Source organism: Heptranchias perlo, chromosome 21 (genome assembly GCF_035084215.1).
Source record: "Heptranchias perlo isolate sHepPer1 chromosome 21, sHepPer1.hap1, whole genome shotgun sequence".
Taxonomy (NCBI): domain Eukaryota; kingdom Metazoa; phylum Chordata; class Chondrichthyes; order Hexanchiformes; family Hexanchidae; genus Heptranchias; species Heptranchias perlo.
Genome location: NC_090345.1, coordinates 17,508,007 through 17,521,624, shown reverse-complemented (window position 1 = coordinate 17,521,624; position 13,618 = coordinate 17,508,007). Strand labels below are relative to the sequence as shown.

General features: G+C 39.6%; 1 protein-coding gene across 5 annotated transcripts in view; it reads left to right on the top strand.

Moving 5' to 3' along the window:
• The window catches only part of atrnl1b (attractin-like 1b), a 713,064-nt gene that overhangs the window by 294,013 nt on the left and 405,433 nt on the right, over positions 1–13,618 (top strand). For all 5 annotated transcript variants that reach the window (XM_068002149.1, XM_068002150.1, XM_068002151.1 and 2 more), the window contains exons 23-24: positions 9,081–9,159; positions 13,454–13,611. In XM_068002149.1, coding sequence (XP_067858250.1) covers positions 9,081–9,159; positions 13,454–13,611 — 237 coding nt within the window. The remainder of the gene's footprint in view (positions 1–9,080; positions 9,160–13,453; positions 13,612–13,618) is intronic.

Here is a 13,618-nt window from a genome sequence, read left to right as displayed (position 1 = left end):
CTGGCGAGACGAGTAAGTGCAGATAAGATGAGGATGAGCTTTGAGTGGGTGTGAGGAGTGATGTGATAGAGTAGTGTTGGCAGTGCAGAAGGAGATGTGGGGTGGGGGCGGTGATGTGGCAGACGGAGTGTAGGGGAATGAGTAAGTGTACTCACTTCGGCTGACCTACTTAGGTGATTGAAACGCCTCCTGCACTGTATGCAGGTGCGCGATATGTTGGTGGTGCAGGTGACCTCCTCTGCCACCTCGAGCTAGGCCTCCGTGGTGGCAGAGGCAGGCCGCTTCCTCCCGTCCACTGGGGAGAAGATCTCTGTCCTCCCCCTCCTTCTCACCCTATCCAGTAAGACCTGGAGTGAGGCATCATTAAACCTGGGAGCAGCCTTTCCCCTGGGCTGCTCCATGCTGTAATTTTGCACATTTTCTACAGCATCAGTCAGTGGAGGACTGCCCCTTTAAATAGGGCTCCTCCAGCTGGCAGCCTATGATGTGGCTGTGCAGTCCGCCTGCTGCGCAGCTTTCCAGCGCGAAACCCGGAAGCCAAGGTAAGTACCTTCAATTAAGCTGCAATCGCGTGCGAAGCACCCCGATTTCACTGGGCGCGTTACCCACGCTCCCAGTCGACCCCCCTCCCGCCCCCGCTACCAACCCGCCTCCCTCCTAAAATTGAGCCCTATGCCTCTATTTATAAAGCCCAGGATCCCGTATGCTTTTTTAACTGCTTTCTCAATCTGCCCTACCACCTTCAACGATTTGTGCACATATATCCCCAGGTCTCTCTGTTCCTGCACCAACTTTAGAATTGTAACCTTTAGTTTATAATTCCTCTCCTCATTCTTCCTACCAAAATGTATCATTTTGCACTTCTCTGAATTAAATTTCATCTGCCATGTGTCTGCCCATTCCACTAGCCTGTCTATGTCCTCTTGAAGTCTATCCCCCTCGCCGTTCACTACACTTCCAAGTTTTGTGTCATCTGCAAATTTTTAAATTGTGCCCTATACACCCAAGTCCAAGTCATAGAATAGAATCATAGAAAGGTTACAGCACGGAAGGAGGCCATTCGGCCCATTGAGTCCACGCTGGCACTATGCAAGAGCAATCCACCTAGTCCCACTCCCTGTCCCTATTTCCGTAGCCCTGCAAATTTTTTCCTTTCAAGTACTTATCCAGTTCCCTTTTGAAGGCTATGATTGAATCTGCTTCCACCACCCCCTCGGGCAGTGCATTCCAGATCCTAACCACTCGCTGTGTTTAAAAAAAAGTTTTCCTCATGTCATAGAGTTATACAGCACGGATAGAGGCCCTTCGGCCCATCGTGTCCGCGCCGGCCATCAGCCCTGTCTACTCTAATCCCATATTCCAGCATTTGGTCCGTAGCCTTGTATGCTATGGCATTTCAAGTGCTCATCCAAATGCTTCTTGAATGTTGTGAGGGTTCCTGCCTCCACAACCCTTTCAGGCAGTGAGTTCCAGACTCCAACCACCCTCTGGGTGAAAAAGTTCTTTCTCAAATCCCCTCTAAACCTCCCGCCTTTTACCTTGAATCTATGTCCCCTTGTTATAGAACCCTCAATGAAGGGAAAAAGCTCCTTAGTATCCATCCTATCTGTGCCCCTCATAATTTTGTACACCTCAATCATGTCCCCCCTCAGCCTCCTCTGCTCCAAGGAAAACAAACCCAATCTTCCCAGTCTCTCTTCATAGCTGAAGCGCTCCAGCCCTGGTAACATCCTGGTGAATCTCCTCTGCACCCTCTCCAAAGCGATCACATCCTTCCTATAGTGTGGCGACCAGAACTGCACACAGTACTCCAGCTGTGGCCTAACCAGTGTTTTATACAGCTCCATCATAACCTCCTTGCTCTTATATTCAATGCCTCGGCTAATAAAGGCAAGTATCCCATATGCCTTCTTTACCACCTTATCTACCTGTTCCGCCGCCTTCAGGGATCTGTGAACTTGCACACCAAGATCCCTCTGACCCTCTGTCTTGCCTAGGGTCCTCCCATTCATTGTGTATTCCCTTGCCTTGTTAGTCCCTCCAAAGTGCATCACCTCGCACTTTTCCGGGTTAAATTCCATTTGCCACTGTTCCGCCCATCTGACCAACCCATCTATATCGTCCTGCAGACTGAGGCTATCCTCCTCGCTATTTACCACCCTACCAATTTTTGTATCATCAGCGAACTTACTGATCATACCTTTTACATTCATATCCAAGTCGTTAATGTAGACCACAAACAGCAAGGGACCCAGCACCGATCCCTGTGGTACCCCACTGGCCACAGGCTTCCAGTCACAAAAACAACCTTCGACCATCACCCTCTGCCTTCTGCCACTAAGCCAGTTTTGTATCCAAAGTGCCAAGGCACCCTGGATTCCATGGGCTCGTACCTTCTTGACCAGTCTCCTGTGCGGGACTTTATCGAAGGCCTTACTGAAATCCATGTATACCACATCCACTGCGTTACCCTCATCCACACGCCTAGTCACCCCCTCAAAAAATTCAATCAAATTAGTCAGACATGATCTTCCCTTGACAAAGCCATGTTGACTATCCCTGATTAATCCTTGCTTCTCCAAGTGGAGACTAATTTTGTCCTTCAGAATTTTTTCCAATAATGTTCCTACCACTGATGTTAGGCTCACTGGCCTGTAGTTCCCCGGTTTTTCCCTACTCCCCTTCTTGAATAATGGCACTACATTAGCGGTTCTCCAGTCCTCTGGCACATCCCCTGTGGCCAGAGAGGTTCTGAATATATGTGTCAGAGCCCCCGCAATCTCCTCCTTTGCCTCACACAGTAGCCTGGGATACATTTCGTCCGGGCCTGGGGATTTATCCATTTTTAGCCCTGCTAAAACCGCCAATACCTCCTCCCGCTCGATGTTAATATGTTCGAGTATATCACAGTCCCCCTGCCGTATTTCTATGTCTACATCGTCCTTCTCCATAGTGAAAACAGATGCAAAAAATTCATTTAGAACCCCTCCTACATCTGCCGGCTCCACACACAGATTGCCATTTTTGTCCCTAATGTCACCTTTGTTTCTTTTGCCCATCACCTTAAATCTATGCCCTCTGGTTCTTGACCCTTCCACTAATGGGAACAGTTTCTCTCGACCCTGTTTAGACCCTTCATAATTTTGATTAATATATATCAAGAAAAGCAGTGGTCCTAGTACCGACCCCTGGGGAACACCACTGTGTACCTCCCTCCAGTCCGAAAAACAACTGTTCACCACTATTCTGTTTCCTGTCATTTCGCCAATTTCGTATCCAGGCTGCCACGGCCCCTTTTATTCCATGGGCTTCAACTTCAATGACAAGCCTATTATGTGACACTTCATCAAATGCCTTTTGGAAGTCCATATACACCACATCAACTGCATTGCCTTCATCAACCCTATCTGTTACTTCCTCAAAAAACTCAATCAAGTTAGCTAAACATGATTTGCCTTTAACAAATGCTTGCTGGCTTTCCTTAATTAAACTATACTTGTCCAAGTGACTGTTAATTTTGTCCTGGATTATTGTTTCTAAAGGTTTCCCTACCACCGAGGTTAAGCTGACTGGCCTGTACCTCAGCCATGCCCTCTGCCTCCATGCGTAGATCTCCATTTTGGTTCCTTATCTGCCCCACTCCTCCTTATACTGCCCGTTTACTATTTCCATGCCTATAGAAGACTTTTGGAATCCCTTTTACAATAGCTGTCAGTCTATTCTCATACTCTTTCTTTGCCCCTCTTATTTCCTTTTTCGCTTCCCCTCTGAACTTTCTATATTCAGCCTGGTTCTCACTTGTATTATCAACCTGACATCTGTCATACGCCCCCTTTTTCTGCTTCATCTTACTCTCTGTGCTCACCGCATATGGGAGATAATGTAATGATGAATTTGCTTCTTATTTAATTTTGTCATGTCTCAAGATGGCATAGTAATAGGCAGAAGTGGATTTGTCAAATTCTCCTTGGTACCTGATGAGACCATGAGAATTCTAGAAGAGTTTTGAATGGGTGTTGACAGGCAAACCCATAGCGTTCTCTTGATATGCGCGTGCTCCAAGAACCTGATGATTTGCTTGAACTTCTGTGTAGTGGGGACAGAGTTCCAGCAAAAACAGTGTCAAGGAGTGCACCCAAGTCAAATAATGTGAGGTGCTTCATTACTCAAAATATGTTGAATCTTTTTATATTAATAGAGAATATTGAAATGAAGCAGCTGTTGTGTTCTTGGCTAAGATTTATACCTTAAGAAATCATCACCGTCAAATTCAAAGACGTTGAGAAAATGTGCTAGGGTGCTAATAGATAAGCCAGAGTTTTTCTCACTTAGTGCATGCTACACAACCACATTTAGAATAGTATGTGCAGCCTTTGGTGTCTTGTCTTCAAAAGCACATCCATATATCTGATGGGGTTTTTAGAATACTGAAACTTAAAACTCTGATGTTATAAAGGGATGCTGAAAGAGTTTTATATGTTTTAATTGGAAAAGAAAGAGGGATGATAGTCTTAGTGTTCAATATACACTAAAAGGCATAGATGACATAGGATTTCTTGACAATCTGAAACTGCAGAACTGGAGGATATAGGCACAGTTTTGAAAAGCTGCAGTTGAGACAAAGAAGAATGTTTTCAACCTTGGTGTTAAATATCTGGAGTAGACTTGCATCAAAACTAGTTAATGCTACTTCGATGAAGTCCTTTAAAAAGGAGATTGATGAATATCTGCTTTAGAGAGAAATTGAAGGTGATGAGTATAGACAAGGGTGGTGGGGGGGGGATAAATTACTGCATGAAACACCGGTTCCAATCCGGTTGGAACAAAGTATCACGTGCAGAATATAACTGGTTAAGCTTGATTAATGTTAGATTGATATTGTGGAAATTTAGTCAAAATACTTTTAGGGCAAGGAAATGTTTCAGAATTTTATTCTTCCTTCGACAATTAAAATAAATTGAGGAGAATCCATGATAGTACATAATGGTTTCTTGTTATCTTCTATGACCCAATCATGCTTCAGCAAATAACCGATACTTCTGGTTTTGAAATTCTGCATAAAAAGACCAACTTGGTGATCACTGCTTAGAAGAGAGTTCCATGGAAATGTGTGTAGTTTTGCTGCTGGTGTTTCTGGCAAAATGTTTGGATTGATCCAGAACTTTGGGTTGCAGCTGCAGTAATTCTTTTGTAACCAACGTGATCACTGAAGAATACCTTAAGTTTAGCAAGTCTTGTAGTATTGCTATTGTAATCTTGTAGAGGACTGGCTGCCTGACCACATGTTTCTGATGATAGAGGATGGCACATGGAGTAGACAATCCCCATTCAGTTCATCATTGTACATCATTATTCTCAATCAAGGAATAAGAGATGTGTTTTTTCAGTAGTCTACCGAGTAGGAATGCCAACATTTTCGAATTTAACAAGTGAAACTGAAATTTCTTTAGAATTCCCAGTCTTTCATCATTTTTCCAATAGTTTTCGCTACCTATTTGCCCCAGAAAATCTTGGTTATGACTATGGAGCTCAATATTTGGTGTTGAAAGGGGCTTGGATCTCCATATAGAGGAACAACAGGCAGGCAACAATACTGTCTTTTTCAGGAGTTATACACAAGGATAAATGAACTCGGAAGATAACTCACCATTTGTCTGGCCACTATCCAGTTCAGTTTCTAGTTACCTGCAGCGGTTGCAGTATTCAATCGGTTTATTTTTTTCAAACTGGTTGTTAGCAATTTGTAGAGGACATGATGTCAGTTTTAAGAAAAACAATTTTTTGATGACATTCACCAGATTATTAAGATAAGTTTAGAGAAATAAGCTTCCCCGAGGCATTCCTGCTTAGGTGTTCTGATGAGATGTTGATAGTTCATTTATTATGGTTCAGTAGTCGAAGTAGTTTCTGTCTTCTAATTAGAATAAAGGCCTGTGAGAGTAAAGTGACATCATCTTGCACAGGGCAGCCATGCTTACTTGGAACTGTTTTTTTTTCCCTGTTAAAATCTTTTTATTGTTTGAACTAACTCCTAGCCCATTTCTGTTGGGGAACTGTTTCCTGAAGCTTTTACAATGGCCAGGTTGAAAGACAATGAAAATATATGATTTCTACTGGGCTGAGCAGCTGACATGCTTGCCTTTAGAAACACAGCAAAGCAGTTTTGCTAGCAGTTCTATACACTTTCACAGCTATTGGGAGGAAGGAACCAGCACTTAAAATAAAATTGCGAAGAATTACTTAAAAATAATTGCACATGCCTCAGATGTCAACACTGCTTGTGGTAACAAGCTCCTAATGTAAATGGGAATATTGGTCTAATATCTCTCATTGAAATTTCAATGCAAAATCAACATTTCCCTCATTTTATTGCTATTTGAATACATCGCAATTATGTGCTTTCATTGTTGCTATATGGTCCAGAATCTGATCTGTAGCTAAGCAACTAATAGTTTGTGTTTTGTCCATTTATGTAAATCTACCAGACGTGCAAAGTAAATGTTTATTTCATCTTTATAATGCGCTATAATCCTGCCCTGTGAGTTTCCACTGAAAATAATGGAAATCTCAGAAGCTCCTTAGTGCCAAACGATTTGCTGCATATATGTTGAACATTGAAATGAACTGTATCTTGGTCAGTACAAGAGAACAGTGATTCAACTTTTTATTGTCTTAGTCACTTCAGTATTTAACAAACTGTTCGGATTCCAGTACAGATTAAAATTGCACTTTCATCACATCACGTGGACACAAGTTAAAATGGTGTTTAGACAATATCAAGTTGACCTGGTTAATAGAATTGATGTGAGTTGAAAATGCAAATGAAGACACATGTAATATTTTCCTTACAGGCTAATTGTAATTACTTTCAGTTGAAAGTGTACAAAGAGGTCCATTATGATATTCACTGTGAAAAGTTCGTCTCTTAATTTTACTGTTAACTCTTCCTGCATTTTTCCTAACTACCAAGATTTTAAGAGCTCTTGTTTTTATCTGCGTCTAATACTATTTGACTCTAGCCTGGCACTGCATCTGACTGCAATTTGGATTCACTTTGGACACATTCGCAGTGCTCAAGAAACAACTGGATTTGTATCTAAATGGGTATGCTTGCTGTGACATACCCTATTGGCTTACCCCCAAAGGATTACTTTTTGTCAGTAAATCATGTCCTTGTTTGTCTAATTGTAAATTATACTATAGTAACAGATCTACCATCACATTGCTCACAGTAAATTGGAGGATATACTTTTTTAATATATCGGAACAGGAGCATTATACTGTGTAAATGCACAACGTTCTATTCTGTTGAGGTGGATCTGTGTCCCTTTAGGGCCGCAAGCTCTAATCACTATAAATAGGCATATCATAAGATCAATTAGAAGGCAAATGTTTCTTTGTAGATTGACAGCTAGTCATGAATCCTCGGCATCTTTCCAGAAAAACCAGCAACAGGTTTCTTGTTCCTATTTAAGATTATTTTGCCTTTCTAACAAATTGTGACACTTTGAAGTATGATGGGCTCAACGCCTTTACATATAAGTGGATCTCCTCTGATGTTGCTCAGATAATATGCAATCTTATAAGGACAGAAGGGTTATACCAGGTAATATACAAGATATCATTCTGCTGGTAAAGTGAAGCTGAGTCCCTTTCAGACCATAAAGTCTAATTGCTAAGTTAAGACCTCAGGTCATTTAGTTTAATTACTGTTTTGTTAAGGAACTTTGCAAATTGGAATGTGCTTTTCAGTTTCAAGCTCCGACTTAGGAAATTGCATTACATTTGTTTCAAAGTAAGATGTCTACAGTGTGATCTTTGTGAGCATAAGCAATTTGTATTCTTAGATTTAAAAAAAATAAATATATAATTTATATGAATGTATTCATAGATTAGATGTAGTTATTAGATTTTGTGCATTCTAGCTTTTTACAGCTTTCAAACCATTGCAACAAGAGTTTTCATGATTTGGGTTGAATTTTTTGGGAGAGTTTAGATTCATTTCCCAATTTCATTTTCCACCAGTTGTGGGCTACCTCACGATATTATGTTATGGTAAAAAGTGAATTAAAAATTAATTAAAAGCACCTAACTCAAACATATTGTATAAAAACCAAAAAATGTTTGTGAATGGCAGTTTATCCAAAATATTTTCACGCTGTACCATCTTGATTGGCAAATCTCATTCATGTTATGCTGATAACGGTTCCAGTTATTTTTTTCTTCTCCCTTCCCTCTCCTTCCCTGTCTCTCAGTGCTCATTCTATTTTTCAACCCTAAAAGCATGAACTGATAGTCCTCTGTCAATGATATAAGTTGCCTGCTAAGAAGTATGTCAAAATGGCCTCAGTTGACTCTCATTCTGATCTATTTTTTATTATCACTTTCACCCCAAAAGGTTGCTCTCCTTCATGATCTGCACACATTCAAAATATGATAAACTTTTTTGTGCTAGAAGTGAACTTCCCAGATCCAGCGTGAATGGTATCCAGCAGTTGGACATGAGCAGCTAACCGCTTTGTGGGGCTAGTTCACTTCCAGTGCTGCTAATGTGAACAATTGGTCCCTTTTGTGATAAAACAAGGTTCTCTTGTTTGTATAGTATAAAGTATATAAGTTTGTATTCTGCACTGTTTTCTTTTCATTTCAAATATTCAGAATGATGCTGCTGCTGAATAATTGTGGCTTGCGTTCAGTATGCTTCCCACAAGTTAGAAAGGAAAATTTAGTTCGTGAAGGATTATTGCTAAATTTAGAACTGAATCTTTGACTGACTATCTGCTTGTAATTTTATTATAAGTAACTTGTATTAAAAAGGATCATGTTTTTCATCAGAATTTGCCAATTACAGTTGTTGCTTCAGTAAAAATGGATGCATAATATAAATAATATTTGCTGATTTAGAGATTAACAATGTGGATGTTTTTACTTCCAGTTATATATTTATGCAGTATAAAAAAACAAAATTCTCCCCCAACATGTGCATATTTTTCCAGAAATGTTTTTGAACACTCTACCTTGCTGGTGCTACCATACAACTCATGATTTCACTAAGTAACTTTTATTTTGTTTTTGTGCAGACAAACAAAGATCTTGACTTGTCTATCAACGCGTCAAACAATTTCAATTTAAATGTCACTTGGTCCATAGGATCTACAGGTGAGAATTTTTTAAAGCAATTTGAGTTTTTGATTTTCAGTTGCACAACAGGATCAATAATATCTGAAATATAACAGAACATCAAACCAAAATCCCACTAAACCATTTTTCTATTAAAACTTCATGTTTTTAAAGAATTGTTTTACGGAAGAGTGTGTATCAGAACAAAACTTTGTACTGATCTTTGCAAAGCAACTCAATAGGTCTTTATCAGATGCCCAGAGGGACCTACAATCTAAGTCCATTGTTGCCATGGTATAATATAAACTGCCTTCAAGATCTAGGCCCTTCTGAGTTTATTTTTTGTTTACGGTTCAATCAACTGTTATTCTTTCTAAATAGATAACCTAATTTAGAGTTTTACTTTGGTTATCTGCTCCAAATTGTTGCAAATTTTGGATTCAAATGGGTCAGAAATATAGCCTGTGCATATAAACATGTCAACTTTAGCTGGGTGCCAAGTACAGAAAATTAAGTCTAGTCCATATTTACTTCAGCTGTGTACACAATCCAAATGTGTTTATCTAATATATGCTTGTTTGGTGCATCATCCTTTTTAACCACCTTTTTTTGTTCAGCCTGCCCGATCACATGCTTTCTGTCTTTCTGCAGTTGCATTCTGACAGAAGGATGAGGCTTAACAGATTATTGGCTCTACTTTGACCTCTAACAGTGGTCCAACATGGTTAGCCTGGAGCGTTGACATTCAGAGGGAGATGAGACTTAACTCTCTTTTATCCCCTGCTCCTAATGCACCAGAGCTTAAATATTTTTTTCCCACATGGCACTATCCAACCTAGCTAACAACTGACCAAACTTGTCACAGGTATGGGCAACTAATTTGTGCATCTTTTACCCCAGGCTTCAAATAGATAACCAGCTGTGAAACTTTTGCTGTTATTAAAATAATTGCTGGGAGGATTTAACCCTTTGGAGATGGTACTAGGGTTTCATCTCGGGGAAAAAAAAACCTTTTATGCTTGAGGTGTGGTTCCATATAGACCAGTGGGGCTCCAGGATTTGCCTAAGTGGGTACTCGTTTTGTCTGAATGGTATAACAATGATAATTAACCAACCTTTTATGCATGAACATTAATTGGCTTCATGGCAGGCGGGTGGCCATCACATCTGAATATGATCCTGTTTTCCCCTGATATGTACATGCACAGTTGTAGTGGGCTTATTGGATAGCAACCAGGGGTAGGAACCCTACCTGATGATTCTCCTCTTTCTCCTCTCCCTGCCCCTCTAGCCCATGAAAACAAAGAGCAAATGTAAGGCCCCCTATTGCAAGCTCGATTGATATTGACCAGGGATTGAACTGGGGGCTTTTCTGATCGATGTGACGCAATGCCACAACCTTGGGTCATTCACCCATTGGGCTATCCCCTTCCCCAATATTATGGATTGGAACTTCCTTGAGACGATTTCCGCCAGTTTCTACACCGATCTTGCCAACGGCAACTTAACCCAAAATTTCCTGGGAATCTCATTAGCATACGCTGAAATGTAAAAACTGGCATAGAACAAGCGGAAATCAGCATAAAGAATCGGGGCCCAAGGAAAGCATGAGCACACGCCCTCTTCCATCTGATTGATGTTATGAAAATTCAAGTTTGAAGCTAGGATACCATCAATTATGCACATTATGCACAGCATGTTTAAGGAGATCCAATTGTGGGAGATTTTCTTTTTTCAATGAAACAGATTCTGATACCTTAAAAAAAACATTCAAAGTTGCAGAAAATAAAGTGCAGGTCTCAGTAAGGAGAATTTTTTTTTAAAAAGGCGATAAAATGCCAGAAATAGTGACCTCAGGTCCTGCTGCCCCTAAAATGTTGGGGATAAATTTATGCCCATTTAGAACTGCCGTGAATACAGGAGACTCGCGTTCTCCATTCTTTTGCATGGGGCGGAGCTATGTTAGTGAGTTAAGTCAGGATTCGGCGGACGTAACTTGGGAGAGGTCCAAATGGTCAAGGAAATTTGCGTGTAATGAGGTTTTAGCATAAAAGCAACGTAAGTCACTTAAGCACGAATTTCCTTTGAAATATCTGGCGCAACTTGGCTCTTGCGCTGTTCTGTGCTGAAAATTCCCTGTAAATTCTGGGCCTATGTGTTTAAAGAGTATTTGGAATTAAAATCATCTTTAGTGTTGTGCAGTTCTTTGATTTTGCTTTATCAAATTTATCATTAGTAATTTATATAAAAACATCAGATGTTCTGTGGAAGAAAAGATGTATGTGTTTTTAAAGCAGAAAAACTCTTTCTGTACTTTAATGATTGAAATGATTTAAATCCTGATTTTTATGATGAGGTTCTGTGACTATGGATTCTATATACATAACTCAATTAACAGCATTGCTTTGCATTTCATTTCAAATTAAATTGTTTTTCAAATGGAACAGCATTAATATTTCTGAAGCTACAGCAAAATGAAGTAGTAGAATTCCAGTTAAAGTAGCTTTTACCTAACAGCTGTTCCTTCTGAAGGTTGAAAGTCTTTTTTGCCAGGCATTCTGAGTTACAGTTAATGTTCAAAGCCAGAATGCTGTCTGATAAATTACATTGAATTTATATTTCATGTGGACCAGATAAAAAGAATATAGATTTTTAAAGATGGATTTATCATCTAGCAGTGAATATAGTGCTCTTTACCATGGCTGTGGTCTTTGGAGTATAATGTTGTATGAATAACATTCTTTTCACGCAAAGTCTTCCATGGTGAAAGGCAATTAGACCCTTGAGCCCTAAGCCTGTAACTCCACAGAACTATCTGCCTGTATTCATTGCCTTTTCTCTTACACCCTCCCAGTTACCTTTTTTTAAAAGGCAAAACTAATGTTTCTTTTCAATTATTGAAAATCCAAGCTGAAGAGCCAAGGCCTATAGTGCAAGCACCAGGGTTGAAAATATTTTTTTTTAAAAAAGTAATCAATTGAATAAATTAATTTATTGATCTAAATAATTCAAATAAATTAGGCATCAGTGAAAAACTGGAACCCAAATTTAACTGAATTTAACAAAGCAAAAAAAAAAGCTGCAATCCCAGCTGCTCGCAGAAAACAGAATAGCTACGCACAGCAGCACTCCATGTAAAGTTCACATTGCTTTCAGTCAGTACCACTTCTCCTTCCAGCCTGCTTCTCTCTCTGACCAGTGGAGGTGGCAATTTCTGCTCCCTCTTTCATAGCGAGTTTCTGGTGTGTTGCTCCTTTTACTGGAGCAAGCTGCAAGGAGTTCAGGAACTGCTCTGATGCAGAATGCTAAAACTGGACAGGCACTGCCCCACCTATACATAATGCTGTGCTCAGGTTATACTCGATGTACAACTTTTCCATATTTAGATGTTATCACAAGATGGCACTAAAAATAAGAGATACTTTTTCCCTTTCAAGCTTCCCATATGTTGAAACCGATATACCTTGTGCCTCATTCTTGCCACCATTCTTGACAATTCTGGGGTATATTCAGTATTGATGCATCATTTTTGTTTATCTTCTCAATACCTTGGATAATTTCATCATGCACTTCTGAGAAATCACTCAGATAGTATCCCTCCAGGAGTTCTGTACTGTCTGGAGTCATTTGATCTTCCACATTTCAATTTGTAGTTCACAGGTTTTTTTTTGATGATAGCTTCTTATTGCTGTGCCAATGGGAAAAAAAACTTTAAATCTTTTCTGCTTTATAATTGGCCGATTCTAACTTGTGAAGCTTTGGTGGCACCTGCAACTGAATTAAAAGTAAAGGCAAAGTTGAAGTTGGCTCTGCAATATCTTCAGTTGATGGCAAGGCTTCCTTTCCCCTAATAAATTCCTTACTGTTGAGATTTTGTCTCAGTTTTGAGAGTTATTAAAAATTCAACAGCAATTTTGGTACAAACTTGTTCTTTAAAGCAATTTATTCTCTATGTACTTGTCCCACTCCTTCCCCAGTGTTTCTCTGACCTGGAGTTTTGGGAAATTTTTATTTAACTTTCACATTATTTTGTTTGCTACATAAAGACAGCAAGACACCTTAATTCAAAACAACAGATTGGTCTGCGGGGTAAGTCTGTTGCGTAGCATGGGTTTAGGGGAAGGTCATATGATTAATATGACTTCGGAGAATAAAAAACTACTAGAAGGACACTGATAGTGAATTTTGATCAATTGATTCAAGACCTCAACTAAGGTATCTATTTGGATTTAAAAAAAAATCTGTTTAATAGTGCTGTTTATGCTTCATTCAACTAAGCAAATCAGTGCATTTGTTTTATAGATTATTAAAACTCAAAATTCTCATTTTGCAGCTGGAACGATATCTGGAGAGGAAGTACCTATAATCTCAAAAATGAACATTAAAGAGTACAGAGATGGTTTTTCCTATGAAAAGTTTAATTTTCGCAACAATCCAAATATCACATTCTACGTATATGTTAGCAACTTTAGTTGGCCCATCAAAATACAGGTGAGTG